At 40.7% G+C, this 24,709-nt stretch overlaps 1 protein-coding gene across 1 annotated transcript in view; it reads right to left on the bottom strand.

Annotated features, from left to right (window-relative positions):
* The window catches only part of clstn2 (calsyntenin 2), a 404,311-nt gene that overhangs the window by 141,618 nt on the left and 237,984 nt on the right, over positions 1-24,709 (bottom strand). Inside the window, exons 4-5 of the mRNA XM_011483059.3 lie at positions 20,048-20,256; positions 7,302-7,451 (exon numbers count right to left, since the gene is read on the bottom strand). Of these exons, the coding sequence (XP_011481361.1) occupies positions 7,302-7,451; positions 20,048-20,256 (359 nt within the window). The remainder of the gene's footprint in view (positions 1-7,301; positions 7,452-20,047; positions 20,257-24,709) is intronic.

Here is a 24,709-nt window from a genome sequence, read left to right as displayed (position 1 = left end):
CACTGACACTTTCTTTGATTGCTAGGTTAATGTTACTTGTTACTTAGCTTGTAGCTTCCTCTATTTTTGGTTTATCGTGCCGGGAAGACAGTGACCTTCATTTAAATATTACATGCTAATTTTTGATACGGCTCCGTCTTCTTTTGCGAAAAGTTTTTAATCAGATCCTCATGGTTCTTCAGCACTGAAGGTCAGACGAATTCCACTGTATGTGAGGGCAGGAGGAAAATTAAGAAAATTTCGTCTAATTTAGCAAGAAATGGATCGAGCAGTGAGAGTGGGCAGGATAGATAGACAGATGGAAATCTGATGGAAATGAAGATGAGAATTAAAAGAAGAGAAAAGAATGCAGTGAGACAGGGAATGACTTCATCCATCACCCCATTGGGGTCACGGGGCTGCTGGAGCCAACCCAGCTGCTGTTGGGTACAGATGAGGTACACCCCGAACATGTCAGCAGTCCGTTGCAGGGCAGAGAATGACTTACATTATGTAATTCGGAAATGTCTCTCTTCTTTTCAGAGGTGATGCAAATCTTCAGGATTTCATAAACTTTCACCTCTTGCTTGCTCTTTGGATTGTTGGGAGGAAAACAAGAACCTAAAAGGATCTTGTAATGTAGCATCCAGCTGGGAATGTGAAATGCTTCCTGCAGTGGAACCGGTTGTTAAAATAATCGTGCATTTTGTGATACAAGCACCAAGTTTGACATTGATGTACTTTAGAATCCCCTCTTTCAAAAAACCATAACGTACAGCCTCACTGTTCTGTAGGTACACCTTAAATACCCAACATAATGAAAATTCTTTTGTTTTATCTAACATGTTCTGGTGACACTTTCTGACGATGGAAAACATTTATAAAGAAAATTAATCATAAAATTGCATATCTGAGCATTTCTTTAGTAAAATAATTGTGAATCAGGAGCAGACAAAAAAAAGGCAGTTCGTAAAAGCCTGTAGTGACGTAAAAGGTACAATTGGTTGGCTGCAAGCTCCCTACTTCCCTCCATTCTTGCAGACAAACAGATCCACATCTTTGTTTTTCTCGTCTGAGCTGGAATCTGGATCAGAACTGGACGGCTGAATAGCTCTGATATTGATCATTGTTTTTGTTTTGCCGCTATTGTTAGGTGGGGGTTGTGAGGGGCTGTAAGCTAGTGGGAGAACGTGTAAACAGATGGGTGATGGGAAGTGGGGGCAGGCTTACTCTGCACCAACAGTCCCGCCCATAATTTAGAGATTACCAATCAATCTAACTGTCAGTGAGCTGTGGATTCTGAACAAATCCCAGATTCAAGGGAGCATGGACACTAGAGACGTTACTCATTATATGGCCAACTTTCTTCACAACAGAATTTTTTTTGTACAATAGAATAATTTTCGCAAACATTCAAAGCGAGACCATGAGGCATCAATTTATTTGCCATGTAGATCCTCACCCAGAAATTATTTAAATCCAAGGGGGGGAAAGCAAAGACAATCCCTTATGCCCCCCCCCCATATCTATGCAGCCCCTTTAGCTCACAGTGACTTCCCTTCTTACAGCTTGAACATGTCTGGAGTTTTGCCACAAACAGCAGGGGTGTCTGGAGACAGAAATTCAAAGGATAACTTTGGGCAAAAAAATGAGGCAGATGGTTGAAGCAGAAGAAAAGAACACAGATTAAGAATCCAACTAAGGGCAGGAAAATGCAACACAAAGCAAAATCACGTCTGCAATATAGAGGAAAACAAGCTGAAGCCAGATCGGGAATGAAGAGTGCAAAGGAGACCTGCAAACAGCCGCAGTCTGAGATTAAAAAGTAAGCCAAAGAGGAGGAAATGGGAGAAAGAAGAACAGAACCGTTTCTTTTTCTCGTCTTCTTTCTCAAATGACTTTCTTTATGTTTTTATCAGAGATCCAGATTGTTGGCTTCCAGACACTTATTCCCTCATGCATACATGAAAGTATGTATGGGTTTAGAAGCGTTCCAAAAAGAGCTTTGGATAGTTTCACACATCCATTACAACCTCAGAACAGCAGATTGGATTTTATTGAGAGTTGTGTCCTAAGAATCAACAAAACCTGGAGGAATATTAACATCAAATGTTCTGTAAAGAGAACACCAGACATGCAAAGTTTCTGCCTATATGTTTTAAGACTTTTGCTTCCAAATTCACTTATTCATCTCCCGAAGAAAATATTTGGTTGGCCTCTTCGGTGCCTGTTGTTTACCTCTTGTTTCCATAGCAACTGCAAAACCAATGAAAGCTTTGGTGAAATTTCAAATACAAAAGTAAGACTTTCTCCATCAGGGTTTAACATATTTCAAGCAACCTACTGTATACAATCTGCAAACAACCTGCAAAAATATGTCCCATAAACACCATGCAGTTGGGCTCTAATTATATCCTGATAGGCGAGAAAGCCTGACCTGCAGTCTGAGGTCTATGCTGATTGCTTCGACTGAGGAAAAAAACACTGGGGTCACTTTTAATTTCAGCCTGCTTCAGGCACTCAAACACAGGACTCACATCGATGCTAAGAAGAGCAGTAAACACACAATGGATTGATATGAATATGCAGATTTGAGCTTTAATCAGGTTGAGAATCTCTAGGTGGGAATCTGTTTAGTGGCATAGTGAGTCGGCAACAGGAGCTTCCCAGCTGGAAAGAATTTTTGGTCATTTTTCAAAGGTTATTTTCATGAAGCAAAAGATACATTTCTGCTTGCTGTTTTTGTTCTCTTTCTACTCAGCTTGATAAAGGAACAGTTCAAATGATCTGACTCAGCACAACTGTCAGACATAGCTTTATTGTCAAAGAGGGGATGAGTCAAATATGTTCTTAGGGAGTATTTTCTTAAAGCAAAAACAAAGCAGAAACATTTGGAATTGGGGACAATAATTTATAATGAAGAAACGAGGCTAACAGCTGCCGTAAAAAAAGCTCTTTGACACGGGGCATGTGTTCTTAACAAGCTGTAATAAACTCAACAGAATTGATAAGCACTGTGATGAAAGAGAACAAGACACTGTATTCTTGTGTTGTTGTGACATACATAGCTTCCTATGGGCTTTGTGGGAACAGACAGACAGACGGACGGACAGACAGACAGATAAATCTCGCTGTAAGGTGAGATCACTAACCACTTTTCAACCGTGCAGGCCAAGAGAGATACAGTATAATTATCGTAACATTCTTGGCATGGTAACCTAATTAGTACCAAATAGAACACAAGGAAGCAGGAAGAGGAGGAACATCAGGACAGGAAATGGAATTTGGAGACGTTTAACGCTAAGCAACAGCAGGATTTTCTTTTTCTTCTTTGACAATCAGTTTTAAAGATCCACTAGAATGAAAATTGTTTTTGTGTGCATTTTTTAGCATGTTTTCTGATGACGGAAGACATTTATAAAGAAAATTAAGCTCAATATTGCATTTCTGAGTATTTCTGTATTAAAATCATGTGAATCAGGAGCAGATGATTGAAAAAGATCATATTTGTGATCAAAGATGATCGGGTCTGTAAGGCAACCACAAGCCTACTCTTCTACCCAGCAGTTTCTGGTTTCCACCTACTTTTCAAGAACATCTGTGGTTGTTAAAGCACTTCAAAATCCACGTTTCTATGAATACAAAAGCACTGGCAGTGTGTACTTGTGTGCCTTCAGCTGCACTCTTCATCAGCATCCAAAAACAAGTGAAAGTCTGTGATTGGTTACACAAAAAACACACAGCTAAGCGCAGCTGTTCAAAGGCAGAAACCATGGCTAATATGAAGCGACAGATTACAGTTTTACCCAGTCGAACATCTTCTCTGTTAAAATAAACTGTGCGTGCGTGAAAGTGTGTTTGACATTCCCGCAGACGTGTGGCTTTAATACAACAGCCACTAGGCCTATTAAATGTCCCCTGATCTGTGGATGTGGCATTTACTTCCCCCCTCCATCCCTCCCTCCCTCCATGCTGCCAAACGAAGCCCCGTGTGCGGACTAAACTTTGCACAGGAGAGCCTGCAGCCTTGCCTGTTCATAGTTGTGTGTCTCCTCAATATAATTCAGGGATGGAAGGCTAAAGTTGAAATTTGCAAACTCACACAAAAAACAACAACACTGCAAGCAAGCTTCAAAGGCGGCATTTTCACCGAGGGTCATGGGAGAACTTGTTTTATCCACACTGGGCTTTGATGTTTTTCATACATCCATGTAAATGCTTGACACTTAAATAAACTCATTTACTGCCAACGGGGGTTTAAACTGCAGATGAATCTGACAAACGACAGCTAAGTCTGGTTCTAGTGTGTTGGTGTTTTTGCATGCCTGCTCTGTGGTATTTCTTTACTCATATCATTGGTAAATCAGGAACAGACAAAAAAGTCAGTTTAAAGAGATTGTATTTGTTAGTAGAAAATACACTTAGCAGGCCACAGTCTCCCTGCTCTGCTCCATTCTCAGACATTTGCGAGCACTGTGACAGCTATCTACCTGACGGTTACATGCATGCACTGTGGTTCTGCACGCCTGTCCAGGCTCTCTGGCAGCAGGTATGTGCCGATTTATCGGTCTGGCTTAAGGTTCCAGTCACGGCTTCACCATCACTTTGTGTGCTTGGTGACATGAGTGCCATCGATGTAGAAGAAGGATTAGTATCTATCATTTTCGTAACTCTTTGTATTGCTAAAAAAACTATTTTAATGAATTGGAAAAACAAGAAAAATATAAACATAAGTCAACACAGAAATCTGCTGCTTGATCATATCAGCTTGGAAAAAATGTCAGCTCAAAGTTCAAGTAACTTTGAAAGAATTCAGTCTCTATGGTCTCTCATAGCCAACTCCATGACTTAGGGGGTGGGGGGCCTGGTCGTCACTGCTCCTTGCCTTTCTGCCGTGGTTCGGGGTGGGGGTCGGAGCCTTCCGGTGCCCGGCGGGGGGCGGTGGGGACTCCGTCAGTCGGGGGGTCGGGTCCGGTGCCTAGGTGGGGCAGGCTGGGGCCCTGCGCGGTCTCCTGGGCTCGGGTGTGGGGATGTATGGTGGGGGACGTTGAGTGGTGGTCTGGCTTGGCTTGGGGGGTGGTTTCCTTGCCTCTGCTGGGGGGGGTTGGCGGGGGGCCCTGCTTGGGGGGGTGGGGTGGGGGATATTTGACCACCGCGGGACATTCTATCAGCTGTCCACGATTTACCCCCTTCTTTATATAATCTCATTCTAGGGTGAGGGGGTGTGGGGCTTAGCCTGCGATGCTACTTGGGTAGGAGCTACTTGTGAGTGGTCCCCCTCCCATGGTTGCCGTATGGAATGAAAAAAAAAAAGGAAATGGACCTGAATCTAATGTCTGCAGACATAACATCAAAGAAAACTATAAACTCTGTTTGTACTCACAAGAACGGCTGTTCATCAGCAGAAGAAGAGATACCAACCTCGGTCATTCGAAAGATTATGGACCCTTTTTTATTTTACTTCACAGCATTACCTTATTATAAAAAAATACATAAGAAATACAAAAAAATAATAAAACAAATGATTTATCAATTATTGAAAATGGTAACATTGATTGACTCTTAATGATATTACTTCACTTGCTCCAAAAATTGATAAATTGATTCATGATTTTTTCCTAATGAAACATGATTTTGCACGTTTTTAACTTTTGATACTTGATCAAATGTTGCTATGAAAATTTTCTGAAACAGTGTTATGTGTATTATACTGTTATAGTATTATTTTTTAATCATATTAATGACTTTTATAAGAAACATAATCTGCATATATTTTGGATAACTGATCTGCATTTTCCATGTTAATTTCGAAAATAGTTATTTTTTACATAATAATTAAGTAATTCATCTGTCATGTGCTTTATTGATACTTCAGGATTCTTGATTCTGTCTGATAAAGTCATGAACCGGATATTGATAAATCATGTAATAAAATGGTTACAGTAGAACAGAGTTGTAATTCTATAAGTTCACTTGCTTCCACTCCCTTTCAAGCAATATTTATTAATGTCTAATTATCCTAGGTTTGATTCGTCATTGTATGAATGTATAACCGATGATTGTATTGTTTTTTTTGTATTATTATTATTTGATTGCTTAAAATAAACCATTTCAAATCAAATCAAAAATGATGACAGAGGCATGGCTGCCAGTTCCTCTGACCATCACCACGAAATTCATAAACATTCATACACCAGTGGAGCCACTCTGGAGGCAGGGAGGGTGAGGTGTCTTGCTCAAGGATACGGCGACACTTCGCTGGGGGGAGCGCGGATCAAACCACCGACCCCTCAATCATTGGACGACCTGCCCAACTGCCTAAGCCACTGTGGCCCCTTCAAAATAATCATAACCCTTCTTCTGGCATCCATTTCGTCAAGAAAAAAAGCACGGATTAAAAAGAATTATGAGCAAACAAGCACTTGATACTAATCATAACAATAATAAAATCACATTTAGATGATCATCCAGCTGCAGGTAAGTTTGAGACAAAACTCAATATTTCTTCTACGGTCATTACCGGTATTTTCAAAACTTCTGCGCATACCCAAATGATTTGTTCCGACCGAAAGTGTGGTGCATGTAAACGTTTTTTATATTCGGATAAGGTTTTTCTGGGCCCATGTACACAGTTCAATTCTAATCCGATCTTTGCTCCGATCAAAGATATTTTGGAACCACAGCTACTGACGATTCGCAGCACAGTCCATGCACCTCAACTTTTCCCCAAAACTATCTGACTCTGTTCACTGTGGAACAGAAACGGTAAGCACGAGGCTGAGAAATGACAACCCACATGTGTTTCCCATCACATGAGTGATAGCACCGTCAACACATTTGCATGTGTTGTCATTCTAATTTCCTGTCTTGTAGAGTTGCAGTGCACAGGTGCTTCTCTTTTCTATTACTCCGTGCCTTGTTACAGTTGGTCCGACTCTCGACTGATGTGCTAGAAGTCGTATTTGTTGAGTCACAGTGGCCCTTAAGTGTTGTTTATCACACCAGCCCAACTCGACAGGCTAATTCCTCAAGGAGAGCAAGAGAAAAGGCAAAGCAATAAATAGACTAGCTGGGAACTGAAATGGAAAAAAGGCAAACAAGAAATGATAAAACTTGAGATTATAAGCACAAACGGAGGAAAAAAAACAAAGCAGGCAGACACGGCACAGACTTTGATGTCGCTCAATAAACTAAAGTAAAGAACGCGCACCTGTGAACATAATGAGAACAACTGTGTAAACTTAAAAAATCCCACTCTGAAGGCGGACTCAGATCTGTCTCAAAGCCCTGCACACAAACACACCGATATGATGGAGACTAACCTTGCCAGCCAGGTTTGCAGACCGGCTTGACGTCAATGTGCACGGGGACCGGATGCAAGGCTCTCTTCTGGCCACAGTCCCAGGCCGTGACCAGGATCTCATAGTGCTGCTGACTGTCGTAGCTCAGTTTCTCTGTGTTCCGAATGTTACCTGGTGGAAGGAAAAAACAAATTCCATTCTGTGTCTTAATAGAAAAAGATGTCTTCCTGTTGTGTGGCTAAAACCCTTCCCACAGGGTTGAATCATAGGGGTGCTCCGGGTTTTTGGGTGTCTGGGTTAGTAGAAGGTCGTTAGGAGAAGCAGCTACATCTTCAAGGGAGCACAGACGTGTCTTTCAGTTCCTTGAGACTCGTGCGGTCACCTAAAGGTGCCTATCCCATGCAAAGACAACTTTTTTGAGCTTTTAAGTGTATTATACAGTTCATTGCTCACAATAAATAAACCCCAGTGTCGAACTTTGATCCATTCACGCATCTTATAAAACCCTGCGCTCTGAGCGCCAGGCCATCTTAGTCAAACCAACAATCATACCATCATCATCATGCAGTCATACCAACAATGACAGCAGTCAAAACTTGAACTTTTGCTATTGACAAAACACTGATCTTCCACCATCATTTACAAATTAATTCTTTAAAAATCAGACAACGTGATTTTCTGGATTTCTTTTCTCATTTTGTCTCTCATAGTTCAGGCTTACCTATGAGGAAAATTACAGACCTCTCTCATCCTTTTCAGTAGGAGAACATGGACAATTGGTGGCTGACTAAAAACGTTTCTCTACTGTGTAGAAATACTTTATTTTGAAAGGCTTGAGAAAAGCATGATATGTGCACTTTATGGGATGTAATGAAATTTAACATACCATCGTCATGGGTGTGCCTACTGTATGGTGAAATATTTGTAAGGGTTATGAAAGTTACACTCACTTATGACGTATGGGTGATGCTGATACATGGTCTCCTTATGCCACACTCTGGCTCATTACTAACTCCAAATGCTGCACGCACAGGGTGCACAGGTGATACGTGCGCGTAGGACTCCTGTGGGATGCCCAAAAAACACCACTCTGATTGCTACATTCCCTTATTTCTAACAGTCAGGTTGTGCAAGGAGCGCGCATTGTGCACCAACAGGCCCCTTGCACAGTGTGGGGTTGAAGAAATAAAAAAGTCGCTCCAACACCACTGCGTCTCACTAACTTCACCCACACTTACCATAGCGTTGTTTTGCTACAACCTGTTACAAGCAGTATGCTCATAAAGAAGAATGTGCATGAACCTTTTTTCTCTTTTTTGTTGTCGTTGAAACAGATGAGAGGTGAAGGCCTTTTGTGTTGTACTTGTATAAACCTTTCTTTGTTTTTTTGCATTTTTATTATTTTCATTTATTTATTAAATTTTTTGTATATTTTTTTCTTTTTTTTTTAAAGAGGGAAGAGAGAGGGAAAAAGTGTGAAAGGGGGGGGGGGGTAGAAAAAAAAGAGAGAGGGGGGAGAGAGTAAAGGCCCGTACACACCGGGACGAATATTCGTCAGGCGTTATTCGCCAGCGTTTTTCGCCACGTTTTTTGTGTTCACACCCAGGCGATTTTCGCTGACGATGAGCCGAGCGAACATGCAATTTCATTCCCTGACATTAGATGGCGCTTAATGTAAAACAGAAATACTCCTGTGCACAAGGTGGCGCTGCGCAACTTTACGCTTCTTAAAGTCGCTTTTCACTCAGAAGAAGAGAGCAAGTATTTACACGGTTGTCAGAATAATACAAAGGAAACATGAATATTTCAAGCACCAGTAGCTCCAACTGTTGCTTGGTTCGGGGATGTTTTAGAATGTCCGTCATTATTTCTTTGTGGCAGTGTAGACGCTACTTGGCGTCTATCTTCTTCGCTGGTATGTGTGCTCAGCAAGGCAGTTTTGTGTTTGAGCGCCCCCAAGTTGTGTTTTACTGTAACTTCAGAAGCTCCAGACACGTGAGCAAAAGCGCCATTCTCATTGGTCGAATAGATTTCGACGCGAGGCGTCAAAAAAAAAAACGAACCCGAGGCGTTTTTTTTTTTGACGCTTTGACAGGTGGCGTTTTTTCGCGTCGGTGTGCACACTCACATTGGTGCCCTTTGTTTAGTCACGAGGCGTTAAACGTCGGTGAAAATCGCGCGCGAAATTCGTCCCGGTGTGTACGTGCCTTTAGGGGATACAAGTTATGATTTTAAGCTTCATAGCATTTATGTTAGATCTGCTGGAAAGGGAAAGGTTACATCCAAGAGTGAAAATCTGACATGAAGATGAGCGGAACACATCTGTCCATCAATACATTTTGGGTTGGGTGGAGGGATAAAGCAGACAGGGAGCAGTGGGGCAGTGAGCACATGCACATGGGGGTGGAGATACATGCACGCTGCATGGATGTACCATGTAATATGACCAGAACCTCCCCAGCCCGACCAGCCAGGTGCAGAGGAGGCCCCCCCCCTACGGGGACCCCTCTTGCACCGGGGAGCCTGGGCAACCCCTCTGTCAGGGCCCCCCGGCCACAGGACAGGCGCGCTCCACCATACCAGGCGGCAGCCATTGTGGCGACCGGGTGCTGGACACAGAGACGCGGGCCATGGACGAGGCCAGGGCCCAAAGGACCCAGGAACCGCCCACCAGCCACCCAGATGCAACCACAGCTCCACCCCTACCTCCCCCACACTACAATGCAATCTACAGCCCCCTAAATGTAGTGTAATGAGTGCTGATTTGTATCCCTTTACTCTCATATTAAAATACTGCTGTATCCAAGAAAACATTACCAACTTTACTATCTATTTAAATAAATAAATACATTAAAAGAAATTATACCATGGTCCGGTTTAATACTCGATTCTGATTGGCTGCTGGGTGTGCATTAAAACCAGAAAAAATTGCACTGTAATTTTGTTGTACATGTACAATGACAATAAAGATATTTCATTTAATTTTCATTTCATAACCGCACGGTGAAAAAAGAAGTTCCGGTCACCTAGCTTAAATGTTTTGTATCACTGCGCCGGCTTCTTTGAAACAACCTTTTTTTCATCATTTGGACAAAAACAAGCAGGAAGAGGTGAACTTAATCTCTGAACTGATGCTTTACTCAACCCATCGGGACGATCAGCATATATATATCGCCGAATCTTGACTGCAGCGGTGGTGCTGCGCGGCGCGGACTATGTGTTACGTGATGCGGCGCAACATATAGTCCGCTTTTTGTGAGAAAAGCGATCCAAATCGGAAAAAAAAAAAAACAAGAATTAAGGACTAAAACCTGGTTAATATGTATTGCTTTTGTAAGTGACCATGGTATAAGCGGGTTAATGGACCTCGAAGTGTGCGTTATTACTTTTTAACGCACTTCGTGGAAGCAACCGTCCGACGCGAAGCGGAGGACAGTTAAGGCTTCCACTGCGTGCGTTAAAAAGTAGTAATTGCACACTTCGTCGGCCATTAACCCTTACATAGAATAATTCATCCATAGTGGTCCAGTGGGAATAGAAAAGATACACTGCAATCAGTTACTGTTTATAATCAGCCTTAGATCACCTGATCATCTGCTAATGTTCAATAAAAGATTCTTTTAATCTAGTCTCCTGGTCTATATCAGTCTAGAAGTTATAGAGTAACAAGATAAAAACATTCATTGTTTTACAGTAAATGAGTTCTGAGAAAATGTAATGCATGCAGCACAGTTAATAATCATTGCAGGAGGTGACCTTCAAGTGCATTTAAGCCATAATTAGACTATGCAATGAACCACATTCAATGTGGGGTCTCACTTCAACTGGAGCAGTTCATATGAAGTCAATTATAAACATTTTAAACTGGTAGTTAAAAAAAAAAGAATACATGAAATCATAGAACTGATGACTTCAAAATTCATTTTTAAGGACATGTTAATCTAAAATTACGATTAGAAAGTTAATAACATGTTTACATTTACAGGATTTTTGTCTTAACTCTGACTTAAAGCTGTGTCTCACTGGGATACCAGCATCTGCCAAAAGCTGCAAAACCTCAAAGTTGAAGTAGATTTCAAAACCCCTGTAAATAGAAATTTACTTCAAATCTCTGAAAACAGTAACAGAGTCATGGGGAAAAGTTGGGAACAATAATTCTTAATTCAGTTTCTACGAGTCAGAATGTTGAATATTTATGAGGCACTGGTTCATTACTAACTGAAACCAATACCAGGAGTTTAACGGTACAGACATACTATGCTGCACAATTCCAAAACTAGGAATTTATTGTTTGAACATAAAGGTAATTTTCCTGTGTGGCATCAATCAAATTCTATCATAATCTGTCCTAAAGTATGGTGTGTACGTGTGTATGTGCTTATTTGCTTTAGATGTGAGCCAGCACATGTGGCTGAAGGATTAATGATGCTTGTTTTAATTTGAAACCATCGTTGTGGATCATTGTCAAATTAAGTGAAATGTCTCAATATAATCACTGTAGCAAATGAGATATAGCAGAGAGGATGGGAAGAGTCTATCCCACAACCTGGTTTGATTAATGCTGAGGCATCTTAAAATTAGGATCTTGTTTCCATCAAAGAGTTGCTAATGTTTCAGACTTTGAAAAGGTCTTTTGTTTTTCTGAACATCCCTGTGCTATAGAAACCTCCTGCATTTTTTTTTTCTGTGTCACACAGAGAGAAATAAGCAATAAAACCTTATTTCTGCTTTTGTTGTTGTTGCTAGAAACAAACTACTGTGCTTTCCAAACTGCTTTCCCAAACTCTGGAATGGCATAAATAAGAACTCATGTCATACATAAGGCCCTCCGAACTGTTAATCTGAACTGTAGATTAAGCGAGACGAAAGAGTCAGAGATAAATCCATCTGTCAGTCAGACTTCATGAACTGCATTCACAGTAACTTGTTTGAATCCCACGACACGTTCGCCACATTAGAAGCCGTGTTAGCAAATTCGCATAACCTGTAACTCCCAACCTTGTTCCAACACCTAGAAAAACACATTCGTTAGCGGCGTTGGTGTACGACGGAGTTTTAGGGCCAGTTTACAAAAATGTTTTTTTTAAATTACAAGTCGAAATTTAATGTTTGTAAACTGGCCATAAGACTCTGTCGCATTACTGTATTTCTGCCTTATTGCGGAAAATACAGTGAGTTCAGTTGAAAACGTTTCAAGCATACAAAGCAGCTGCATTTATCGTGTAAACTTATCCAGATCCACCAAAGCCAGCTTCCTTTTACTGGAGTTATGGTTACTGTGGGGATTTAGGGATGTCATTTACAAAAAAAGCATGAAAATAAATGATTCAAAACATAAATGATCTATAGAGTTGCAGAGGTTGTCTATCATGTTCTTGAGCTCTTGAAAGCATGTTTATTCTTAGGAGTTTTTCTGAAAATATGGAAGAGAGAAAGCAGTCATTTTTTCCCCAGAATATCAAGCGTTTTTTGCTTTCTTAATATCCCTCAAGATTTTTTAAAAAAAAAACAACTTCTGAGTAAAAGCACATATATTTCCTTTCCTGGCCAACATTCCATTAAAACAGAACTATTTTCCAGGAAAATTGAGGACAATTGTTGACTAGATTGTTTTACGCTCGTTTGTAGTTGTGTGATGTGTCAGACAGACATGACCAGACCCAACGCTGAGCTGCTCGTTTGTGAGATGAGATAGAAGAGTTGTGCTTTCCTCATTTCTGCGTAGCTACAGCATAGCCTTGAGCGTTCTGAGATGCATTTAAATGAAGGGCTTAGATAAAAAACTGTGACCTTGCAGCTTTCCAGAATTCTGGACCGTTAAATTATTTTGTAATATATTATTTTGTAATATGTAAGCGTCTATATCAAGTCAACTGATAACAAAAAAACGTTCTACTACTGCTGGAAAGTGAAGGTGACAGTGGTGCCTGTGGTAATTGGAGCACTAGGGGCAGTAACCCCCAAGCTGGAGGAGTGGCTACAACAGATCCCTGGAAAGACCTCAGACCTCTCAGTCAAGAAAAGACTAGTGCTAGGAACAGCTAAGATACTGCAGGACCCTCAAGCTCCCAGGCCTCTGGTAGAGGATCCGATCTCGTTTGAGAAACCACCCACAGAAGGGTGAGGGGGCATTTTATTTATTTTTATATATATATGTTTCATCCACTCCTGGAGCCTTGCCACAGAGGAGCTCATTGACTACCTCGCTGACTTCAGCCCGGCTGATAGACAGCCTCACCCCAAAGTCCACATTCTATGCTTCCTCAAAAAAAGGCGTGTCAGTGAAGTATTTGTTCCAACGCCCGACAATGTACCCAGTCGAAGTCAACAGCTCCCCACCTGCACTGAAAATGGTGCCTGTAAAGAACTGCTTTCCCCTCCTGAGACGCCGGACAGTTTGCCAGAATCTTTTCAAGGCCAACCTTAAGTCCTTCTCCCTGGCCTCACCGAACTCCTCCCAGGATCGAGTTTTTGCCCCTGCAACATCCTGGGCCAGCTCGCTTAGACTGCCAGCCCTGTCAGCTGCCTCTGGAGTCCCACAAGCCAGCCAGGCCAGGTAGGACTCCTTCTTCAGCTTGACGGCATCCCATACTTCTGGTGTCCATCACCGGGTTCGGAGATTATCGCCGAGACCGGCACCAGAGAACTTGCGACCACAGTATAGCGGCAGAGACAATTGATTTCTGTAACACTTTCATTTAGGACATTATTTACAGTATTTCACACAATCTTTATAGCTTTGATCTCTTCCAGCACAAAATCAAGCATCTTCCTCAAGTCCTCATATTCCTCTGACACTGGTTTTATTTTTGGGTGGCATGTTTGGGAATTGCTTTTCTCAATATTCACGCTTTCATATAGTAAATGGAGTTGAAAAGTGCAGCTGCTCTGTGCCTGCTTGGCGTTTTGTACGAGAACCGGAAGAAGTGAATGGAAGAACAATGGAAGTGGAAAACATGGTCCACTCGGACTCAATGTCCCCAGCCTCCCTCGTTACCTGTCTGAAGTTCTCCCGGATGTGGGAGTTAAAGACTTCCCTAACGGAGGGCTCAGTCAGACATTCCCAGACCCTCACAGTGCGTTTGGGTCTCCTAAGTCTTTCCGGCCTCCTTCCCCACCAGCGAATCCAGCTCACCACCAGGTAGTGATTGGTGGACAGCTCTGCCCCTCTCTTTAATCGAGTGTCCAGGACACTAGGCAGAAGGTTGCATGAAACAACTACAAAGTCGATCGTTGCCCTCCTTCCTAAGGGGTCCTGATGCCAGGTGTATTGATGGACACCCTTGTGCTCGAACATGGTGTTTTTTATGGACAAACTATGGCAAGCACAGAAAGTCCAATAACAAAACACCACTCGGGTTCAGATCTGGGAGGCCATTCCTACCAATCACACCCTTCCAGGTGCCACTGTCATTGCCCACACGGGCATTGAAGTCTCCCAGGAGGACAATGAAGTTCCCTGTTGGGGCACTTTCCAGTACCCCTTCGAGATACGCCAAGAAGGCCGGGTACTCCAAACTGCTGTTCGGCCCGTAAGCCGAAACCACAGTCAGAGACCTGTCCCCCACCTGAAGGTGGAAGGAACTTTATTCTCTCGTCCACCAGGGTGAACTCGGCTGAGATGGGGGCTCATGAGTAAGCCCACATCAGCACGCCGACTCTCACCATGAGCGACTCCAAAGTGGTATAGAGTCCAATCCCTCTCTAAGGACTGAGTTTCAGAGCCCAGGCTATGTGTGGAGGTGAGCCCGACTATATCTAGACGGTATCTCTCAACCTCTCGCACAAGCTCAAGCTCCTTCCCTCCCAGAGAGGTGACATTCCATGTCCCTTAAGCCAAGTTCCATGACCGGGGTTTGGGCCGCCGAGGCACACGCCTTTGACTGGCACCCAAACCACATTGCACCGGCCCCTTTAGAGGTCTCCTACGGGTGGTGGGCCCATGAGAGAGTGGTCCCATGTCGCTCCTTCGGGCTAAGCCCGACCGCGGTCCGTGGGGAGAGCCCTGGTCACTAGGGGCTCGCCTGCAAGCCCCAAACCCAGGCCTGGCTCCAGAGTGGGGCCCCAGTGACGCCAATCCGGGCGACGTAATTGGGTCCTTGTCTTTTTCTTTCATCAGGGGTTCTGAACCGCTCTTTGTCTGACTCATCACCCAGGACCTGTCTGCAATGGGAGACCCTACCAGGGGCTTAAGCCCCAGACAGATTAGCTCCTGGGATCACTAGAGCTCCCAAACTCCCCCACCACGTTAAGGTGGCGGTTCACGGGGAGCTTACCTTGTCTGTATTTATATTTTGTAGGTAAGGCACACACAAATTTGATGCATTGAACATCAAATTTGATGCGTGTCAAAAGAGGCAGCTGACACAAGCCTGAAGCATGAATGGCGTTCGGAGTGAAAGCAGCATCAAGTCAGGTTTGGCAGATTTGTTTAGAAGCGTTGCACTTTTCTCCCAAAAGTGTGACTTATACTGCAGAGCAACTTGTATGTTTTTTTTCTGTTTTTACTTCCACATCTGAAAATACAGTACTCAGAAATGCAAATTTATTCTTCATACATGTCCTTCACAATCCCAAAAATGCCACAAAAACATGCTAAAAACACTATTTTCATTAAAGTTGGTTTTCCAAAAATAGGATGATTCAAGAAATTAGTGATGAGATTTTTTACTTTGATGTAAACCGGGTCATTGATGTGATGCAGATTGCTATTCATTTAAGATTGAAAATTACTATTTCCATTCATCTTTCTATTAAAATTGATTTTTTTCCTATAGATGTATCTGTATTCAAAATCAAACACGTGTCCTTGCAGTGCGCATGAACCCTGAATGATAAAAGTAAAACAGCTGCTAGTACCTACAGAACAATCAGCGCCACACCTTTATGAGCCTCCTGACTTCCACAGAGGCCATTTTCCAAACTTCACGCCGGCTTGGATGCATAAAAGAAGCTCTATTAGTCCAAATGTGCCTGTAAATAATTGAAGATTCTCCCCATGCAAACTGATGACAATGTTATACACGGAAGCCAAGTCTGTGCAGTGAGGCAGAACGCTGAGATCACATGCAGAGCAGAAAGCATATTGAAAGAGACACAATTGGCCTTAGTTGGTTGTGAGTTGAAATGCATCTGGAATGAGTTACATTAAGATGAATTACAGCCCTGGCACTTCCTGAGGTTTTTGTATGGTGGGGAGAAAAGATGGATGTGAATTTTGATATGTCTGAATATGGATGTACGGGTATATGGGCTTGAATTCACGACAAAATGGCATTGTTCGTCCTCCGGTCCTCTCCATTATCCACAGATGATATTCCCCTATGCTCCTTCACAATTTTCCAGCTCAATGCTTATTATTGACTTGCTGTTTTGTGGCTTCACTTCATGCTCTGGTCTGTTTTCTTGTCTTGTTTTTTTGCACTTTTACACTTTTCTGTGTTCAGAGGTTTGTTTTTAAACTCCTTCAATATTTTCATTAACTTCTCGTGTCAGGAGACTGGCTGTGCTCCACAACAGCTGGGAGAGGCAGTTTACCTTCATGCCAGCCTCTCTGTTTACCCATCTGTGAGAATTCCCCTCGTCGTTCTTTTTTTATAATTATCCTGCCAAGTTCAGTACAGTACATTATCGTCTTGATGTTGCCCACCTCCCCTTAGTCTATATTTTAAGTCCCGATCTGATCATCTTTTGGTGTATGTTCAAAGCCTTCATAGTGGACTTTAAATTAGGATGTCGCCGTCAAATCAAAACACCTGTGTCTTTTTCTAGAACGTAATTTCTGCAGAGCGGCAGGAGTTGGTAAGAAACTCATCTCTGAGTTGTGTGCAAGTCATTATGCGTGGAGTAACCCCACCCCTTTCCCATCAAGCTTCTGGTTGTGTGCTCACCTGCTAGCTTACAGCCACTCACACTCCAACCTTACATTAGCGGTGCAACAATAATGGTAATCAACATCAGAGCCATCTAGTCGTACAGTTTAGATCTAGATTCCAGTTAAAACCAGGAAAACAAAGACGTTCATGGAGCAGAGCTGGGAGGTTGTGGCCTGCCCAGAGTATTTTCTACATCATAGACAAGCTCTTTTTCAAACTGCATTTTTTCATCTGCTCCTGATTTATGATTGGAATAAAGTATTACTCATCTAAGCCAATTAGACGGCTCACAGCTCTGCACATTTGTGCTGCTTTTTTTTTTTTTACAGTGATGACATCACAGTGGCACCTTCACCTGACCTCACTCCCCATCCACTGGTCTCATGTGAAAGACCATTACAAATGCAACACTTGGATCGCCTCTCTTCACAGTACTTAGAAGATTTCAGCTTTAAGTTTGAAGGCACTGCTGCTCTTCCTGCTCAAATCTTTAAGCTGCAACCAGCTCAGCTGAGGTACTGGACTCTCCACTTGCATCATCATAGGAACAGCTTTGAAAAAAGGCTGGGAATATGAACATGTTTTCCTCCTGCAACGAGATGTCTTTCTTTGTCTGCTCATGTTAATGGTGGCATTAACTGAGCTCAGACATGAAGTACAAGGACATCAAGCAGAGGTGTGGACTCAAGTCACATGATTTGGACTAGAGTCAGACTTAAGCCATAAATTTGATGACTTTGGAGTTGACGTTATAAAATGTTAGAAAAACTTGACATGGACTTAAACAGAACTTGTGACTTCATTTGGACTTCAGAGAATAAAGATTCAATCAAATAAGTTGTTTCTGATTAGTGTAAACTTGTAAAAGACACATTTATCAATTTTCCAACAGCAAGGATGAATTAGGCAGATATCTGTCGAGAAACTTTAGCACAAAAATTGTTTCTCTGTGTTAAAAAAATACACAGTTAATCAGGATTTATGTAAAAGCAACACATCATAAATCTTTTTGCCTTAAAAGATGCTCTGAGAATGGTACACTATGAAACAAAAAACTAATTCTGCCTTTATTGAAATTGATAAAACAACAACAATGAAGCCCATCAAGATGACTGTGAATTTGGGCTATACAAATAAAACTGAATTGAGTTGAATTGAATTGAAAATTGAAACTAACTTTTTTTCATTGAATCCTTATCCACTGTAAAATATTTTCTGATACTTTCAGAATTTTTCAAAGCTAAATTTCTCATTGTACCATTTTAATTTGAAAAAAACATTGTTCAGAAATCGGAAGCTTAAAAATATTAAACACCAACTTCGGTCCCGTTCGGAGTGGTCCGTGAAAACCTTGTCAGACATTAAACCGGGTTGTGGCCGGGAAAAGGACCACTGCTCTACAACATCAATGGGCTGACTGATGGTTAGTGTTGATACTTCATACATATTTAGTCTTGATTATATTATTACATTCACATTAGTTTCATTGAAAGAAAGCCTGTTAGGCTGGTTAAATCTCGTTTATCGACATGAAAACAAATGTCAACTGTTGGTTGGCCTACAGCCTGAAACCAGGTGTGTTAAATTCCAGTCAAGGAGGATCCTTCCTCCTTTCCATCTAACCCAGCCTCTGCCGCTGCTTATTGGTGAAACACCTCATTCAAACACTTGGTAGACGGTGAAACAAAGAAGGCTGAAAAATGACCCAGACGTCAGCCGCTAACGACTAGCATTGGACACCATCATTTGAGACTAATACTCATTAGTTTTTAAAAACAATGTTCACTCTGCCTTTGGTTTCCTCCTAAACATGCTTCCAAACAAGTTTCACAGCTGTGTCTTGGTATAATAGATGCTTCACTCATTAACTACAAAATATCCAGATCCTGGTGTTGTAAAAAACCATCAGGTCATAAATGGGTCACAAAGGAAACAATTATAAGTATTATTTTTTCTGCACTGACTATATAGTCAAACATCTCAACCAGACAATATCGTTGCTTTAATCACAATTACGTATGCAAGCACTACTGCTTATGTTCCTTTAATCCCAAACAACTTAATTGTGTCTAAGTGATTTGTTCCGAAAATTGGGAGTGAAAGTTCTTTCCTGAATGAGAAACCAAATCTGAACTGAATCACACAAACACAATGCAAACCCTTTGATGCAGATGCAAAGACACATAAACCACTTCTGATCCAAATTAATGCAATTTAATGTCTACTTGAAAGCAAAACCAGGGGAAAATTTTTTCTTTTTCTATATTTGCAAAAAAGGAAGATTTTAAAAGGGGAAGAAAATGTTTTTAACCATGTTTATTGGGTATTAATGGTTATCCAGGAAAAAACTGAACTGATCAAATCACAACAGTCTATAGTCAACCATTTTTTTTCCAGCCTCACACTGTCAATGTCATAAGATCTGTAGGGTATGTGGGCATGTCAGCAGACATTTTTCTATCCATTTATCTGTTCCTGTGTAGGATAGTGTTTTTTGTGTTTATGTTTGCACACATGCTTCTGTGATCTGATTTGTTGGGAGTGATGTCTCTCGGGCTGCAGTTTGACTTTGCCCTTGGAAAAAGGGAAGAACACGTCTCACTCTGGGGAGGAACATCTGTCAGAGTATTGTGTTTTGTCGTTGGCACAGTCAGTTCTCTTTGGATGCACCAAACAAATTCATTTCTATGCAAGGATATTGTTTTATGAGAAGAAAATATTGACCAACAACTTTTAGGTAAAGCAAAACATAAGACTTCTATCTCTCAGAATGTTTCATTCTTCCCTTTCATTCTTCTAGTTTAGCTCATATTACATAAGCCTAAAACACGATATATAACTTGATATTGGATCTTTTTTTTTGCGCCAGTTGGCATCCTTGCTTTGACTTACCATTTCGATCAATGGCAAAGGGGCTGTTTGTGGTTGTTATCTGGTAGTTGCAGATCTGGCTGTACTGCGGGGAGCAGTCCTGATCTGTTGCCTCCACTTGCAGGATGCTGTCATAAATCTTGCCCTCCGTCACAGCAGCATGGTACTGGGGCTCCCGGAACACGGGGGCAAACTCGTTCACATCGTCCACCTGTATGTGAACCACTGCCCTGAAAACAACACAAAGAGGAAGAAATCAGGGATTAGCACAGAATCATCTGCATAAAGTGCTGCCAAATTTCTGACAGTACATTTTTTGTTGTTGTTAAAGAAATTCATATTTGCAGGCATTTAAATGGAAAATGTTCTCATTTTTTACTGACAATATGATTGATAGGACCATTTACAGGTCAACATACTACAGCCTGGGAATGCAACATTCTCAAAAATTGTGATTAAACTAAAGTAATCTCGGGTATAAATCCCCACGATCAAAATGAACTTTTGACAAGAAAAAAAACAGTAAAACTGAAAGTTAAGTCTTTTGAAAAGGTCTGGACTGGAAAAACATGCAGTTATCTGATTATGACTAAAAGTACTACGAATACACAACTGAAATCACTGAACAACAATGCATTGAAAAAAACTTTATTTTAAATTCATAAACCCCATTCCCCATGCTTTTGATTTTTTGCCTTTGTTGAAGTAGTTAAATATAACAAAGGCTTTTTGCTTTTTGTCTCATATTCTGTACTGTCATATCTGGTGAAAATAAGATTTTTGCGGAACATTTTTCTTAATTTTTCCAATACTCAGCATGTCTCTGCAACTGTACAAATGATTACTTTGATAATAGTATTTAGATCCAGACAATAATAAACTAATAACTCCTCGACACAAAGATTCATTCGATCTAGTGTTAAAGCCTTAAGCTCCATCCACACCGAACATGATCCACGTATCAGGGGCTTCCAGTTTCAATGTTTAGTCAATGTACAGACGAGATCAGGGGTCCTGCGGTGCAATGTGAGTGACGGGCACTGCACTTCAGCCTAACAGCAGTGTACTTTGGGTGTTGGGGTGTGATTTGGGCATTGTGTCACGTAAAGAGTTAAATAATCTGAACAAAGAAACAAAGTTCGGCCAACCAATCAGGATCTCAGCTTCGTCACATGACAACTTGATGACGCAATCAGCAGATGGTCCTAAACCAACATGGAGAAGAATCTGATCATTCTAAACTCCCTAATATTTTTCTTTTTTCCATCCAGACACGTGTCTGGAGCTTTTATTTATTTATTCTTTTCTAACTTGCCCTGTCCAACATCTGAGCAAACAGATGAGAGCTGAAGGTCTCTTATGTTAGACATATTTTACTTAAATAACAGGGGTTATGAATCCTTTGATTGATTGATTTGATTGATTGATTTATTTCAAGCATTGTAGTCAAAGCTACAATGCTTGAATGAATTTACACATATTTATCAAACTTATTATAGAAATGTTGAAATGCATAGATTAAAAAGACAGAAAATAAAACAAAACAAAAATAGTCACTTAAATCACATTTTGCTTAATTAAATACAGTGATCACTAACTAAAGTCAAATAGTGCTTGATTTATTGCTTAAAAAGAAGCAGCAAGAAGCAAACTCATATAATCCCACCCCTACTGAGTTATTTCAATTTATAGTTTTACAGTTTTTGTAATCCAACTCTGATCCGATAGATTCTTTTCAAGTAAAAAAATCCAGTGTCAATAATGATTGATCATCTTCAGAAAACATGAATTCATGATTTCTGTAAACAGTAACGGTAACCATTATGTAATAAACATTGATTATTATTAGAAAACATGATCACAATAAACCAGTAATTATTGCCACAAATTCAGATCAAGTAAAGAAAATCAATAGCTTATTGATTGTAATTCAAACATTTCAGTAATCATTATTGCACATTACAATCTAATACTCGTTGATTGTGATTAAAAGAGCTTTGATTATTTTACCAAAATCAAGTTCACACATGGATTTGGAATTAGTCAAACACCTGTTGATCCTTAACTCTTGTCTTTATATAATGAAATCAGAATTTCTTTCTACATTTTTTGAATATTTGGATTTTTGAACAGTGTTTGAGCTCATTACTGAACCCGATCCAAAGTTTAGTTTCATACACCGACACACAGAATCTTTTCTTTGTGATTCTTATCAGTTTGATCTTGAAGTTCCTACATCCACTCAGTTTGTTCCTCCTTCATTTTCTATGAACTGTTTTTGGATATTGAATTGTAACGATTTCCCACTGACTCTGTATAAAAGTTGCGCAGAGTAAAACTCCACAAGGTAATACAGTTTTAAAAGTCTAGTGTGATACAGTAAATTGTTTGTATGATCAAGATATCCGGCTTTATGTACAATTGTGATGGCTCGTTTTTGAAGTAAAAAGAGAGGATGCAGTAAACTCTTATAATTATTACCCCAAATTTCTATACAGTAGGTCAAATATGGCAGTATTAACCCTTGTGCCATCTTAGATGACCCCCCCTTCCATTGACGTGTTCTCCCTACCATGACAAAGGTGGATAAAGGTGGAAAGATTTCATTTAATCCATGAACACCAGTGAAGATCACAAATCATTGAAGAAAAAAGGTTCAGAGCACTGTCTAGTGGGTCTAGATGACCCAACTCCCAATGGTAAAGTGCCTAGGATAGCACAAGGGTTAAGGAGCAGTACAATAAATGTCTACTGTGGTATCCTAATATATGTTTAGATGTATTTATGATTGAAATACTTTTTGAGACTTTAGTATGTATGTGTCTGATGTGTTGCTTACAATTTAGTTTGTCATCGATAAAAAACCCTTAGAATTTGATTTCTCTAACACTTTCAATTAGGACATTATTTATTTCAAGTGAGAGCTCGGTATTGGCGTTGTAGTTACCAAAAAACATCACTTTGGTTTTATCTAGGTTCAAAGTAATCTGTTGTAATCCATCCATGATTTTATTTTGGTTAACTCTGTGTTTACCACATTTATAAGTTCCCTATGATTGTCTGTAGATTAGAATATGTATGTGTCATCAGCAAATAATGAGTTTCAAAAGTTTTGAAACACTGAATATATCATTGATGTAAATATTGAATAGCAGCGGGCCCAGAATTGATCCTTGTGGGACACCACAACTTGTCTCTAAGGTTTCTGATGTAAATTCATCAATCTTGACAAATAGTTTTCTCCCTGTTCGATTGCTTTTAACCCAATTTAGCGCTTCATTATGGTCAGGTTTACAAGTAATGCAGATCAAAAAGGGGCGGGGCCTGTCCACACACACTCAAAAGTTATGAACATACCTGTTGGCTCCAAAACTTGTTCACATACAAACATGTCAACATGTACACATTACAACACACACGCATACTTATGCCTTTAGACCAACACATGTGAAACATTATGTTCTACTTGTGCAGATGTAGACACTGGCTTCTCAACGCGCGTCTGGAGCTTTTAGTACACACCTGTGCTCTCCTAAAGATGTGGCCACGCTTCTCTATGACCCTCTACGGCCCTGGACCACCCAAAACCCACAGCAAATGTATGGAGCTTATGATCAATGCTTAAGGGAGCAACATGTTACAAAAGAAATAGTTCATTGAACTTTCTGAAAGATTTTAATGTAAAATTTGAAGCGATGAAAAAAAAAAGATCTAAAATAATTATTTGGATTATGAAATTTGCTGGCGGCTGTTGGAACTGTTGGTAAACGACTATTTCAAAATAAGAGCGGGCTATCTTTACAATGAGGCTTGTGGGAGACGGGAAGAAAACAACATCAGAGGAAGAGACGGAGCTGAGGCAGAATGGAATTTCACACTGTCTTATCGCTGCCGGTCACACCTACACAAACACAAGCCCTGTTACACACAGGAAAACACTTTAATAGAATAAAAAAAGACACTAACAAAAGGGGTGGGGGACGACAATCAGGGACAGGTAGTGACACCAGATTAAACTGAAATCTCACACAGAAAATGAAAAAAAAAAACAAGCTCGTCGCATTTTGTCTGTTACTGCATCTTAATAAGGAGTCTCACGAGGCCCTAATAATGATCCAGGCTTGTGGGCATAAATCACCTGAGAATTAACAACCTCTTTATTGTTTTCAAATAGACAATCATTATTTCCCCTTAAGAGATGGATAACGTATAGAGCAAACTTTATCGGCGAGCCATTTAGAGTAAATAAGAGGTAATGATGACTGGTGAGTTATAGCAGAATTACTTTCATACGCTTCCTGGTAATAATGCATTCACCTCATCCACCAGCCTGGCCCCTTTTGAAGATTTTACACCAGCTTTATTCGCAATCTCATAAATGTGTGTGAAGAGTTAGCTACTGAGCTCCCAACTTGGAGTTTGGTTAGGCAACTGTTTGGCTACTGTTTTCCTTTTTTAGGCCAGTTTTAATCTCATTGATATAAATGTTTTTTTTTACATTTTTAGTAAATACTCAAATGCATTTAGGAGGAACACGCAGTTATATGCTTGTCATGCATAGTAAACACAAGAACATATACCGTAATTTCCGGATTATAAGCCGCTACTTTTGTCACACGCTTTCAACCTAGCAGCTTATTCAAGGTTGCGGCAAATTTATGCATTTTTTTCTATTTTTTATGA

Source organism: Oryzias latipes, chromosome 13 (genome assembly GCF_002234675.1).
Source record: "Oryzias latipes chromosome 13, ASM223467v1".
Classification (NCBI taxonomy): Eukaryota; Metazoa; Chordata; class Actinopteri; order Beloniformes; family Adrianichthyidae; genus Oryzias; species Oryzias latipes.
The sequence above is the reverse complement of the archived record's forward strand: the minus strand, read 5'-3'. Positions and strand labels throughout refer to the sequence as shown.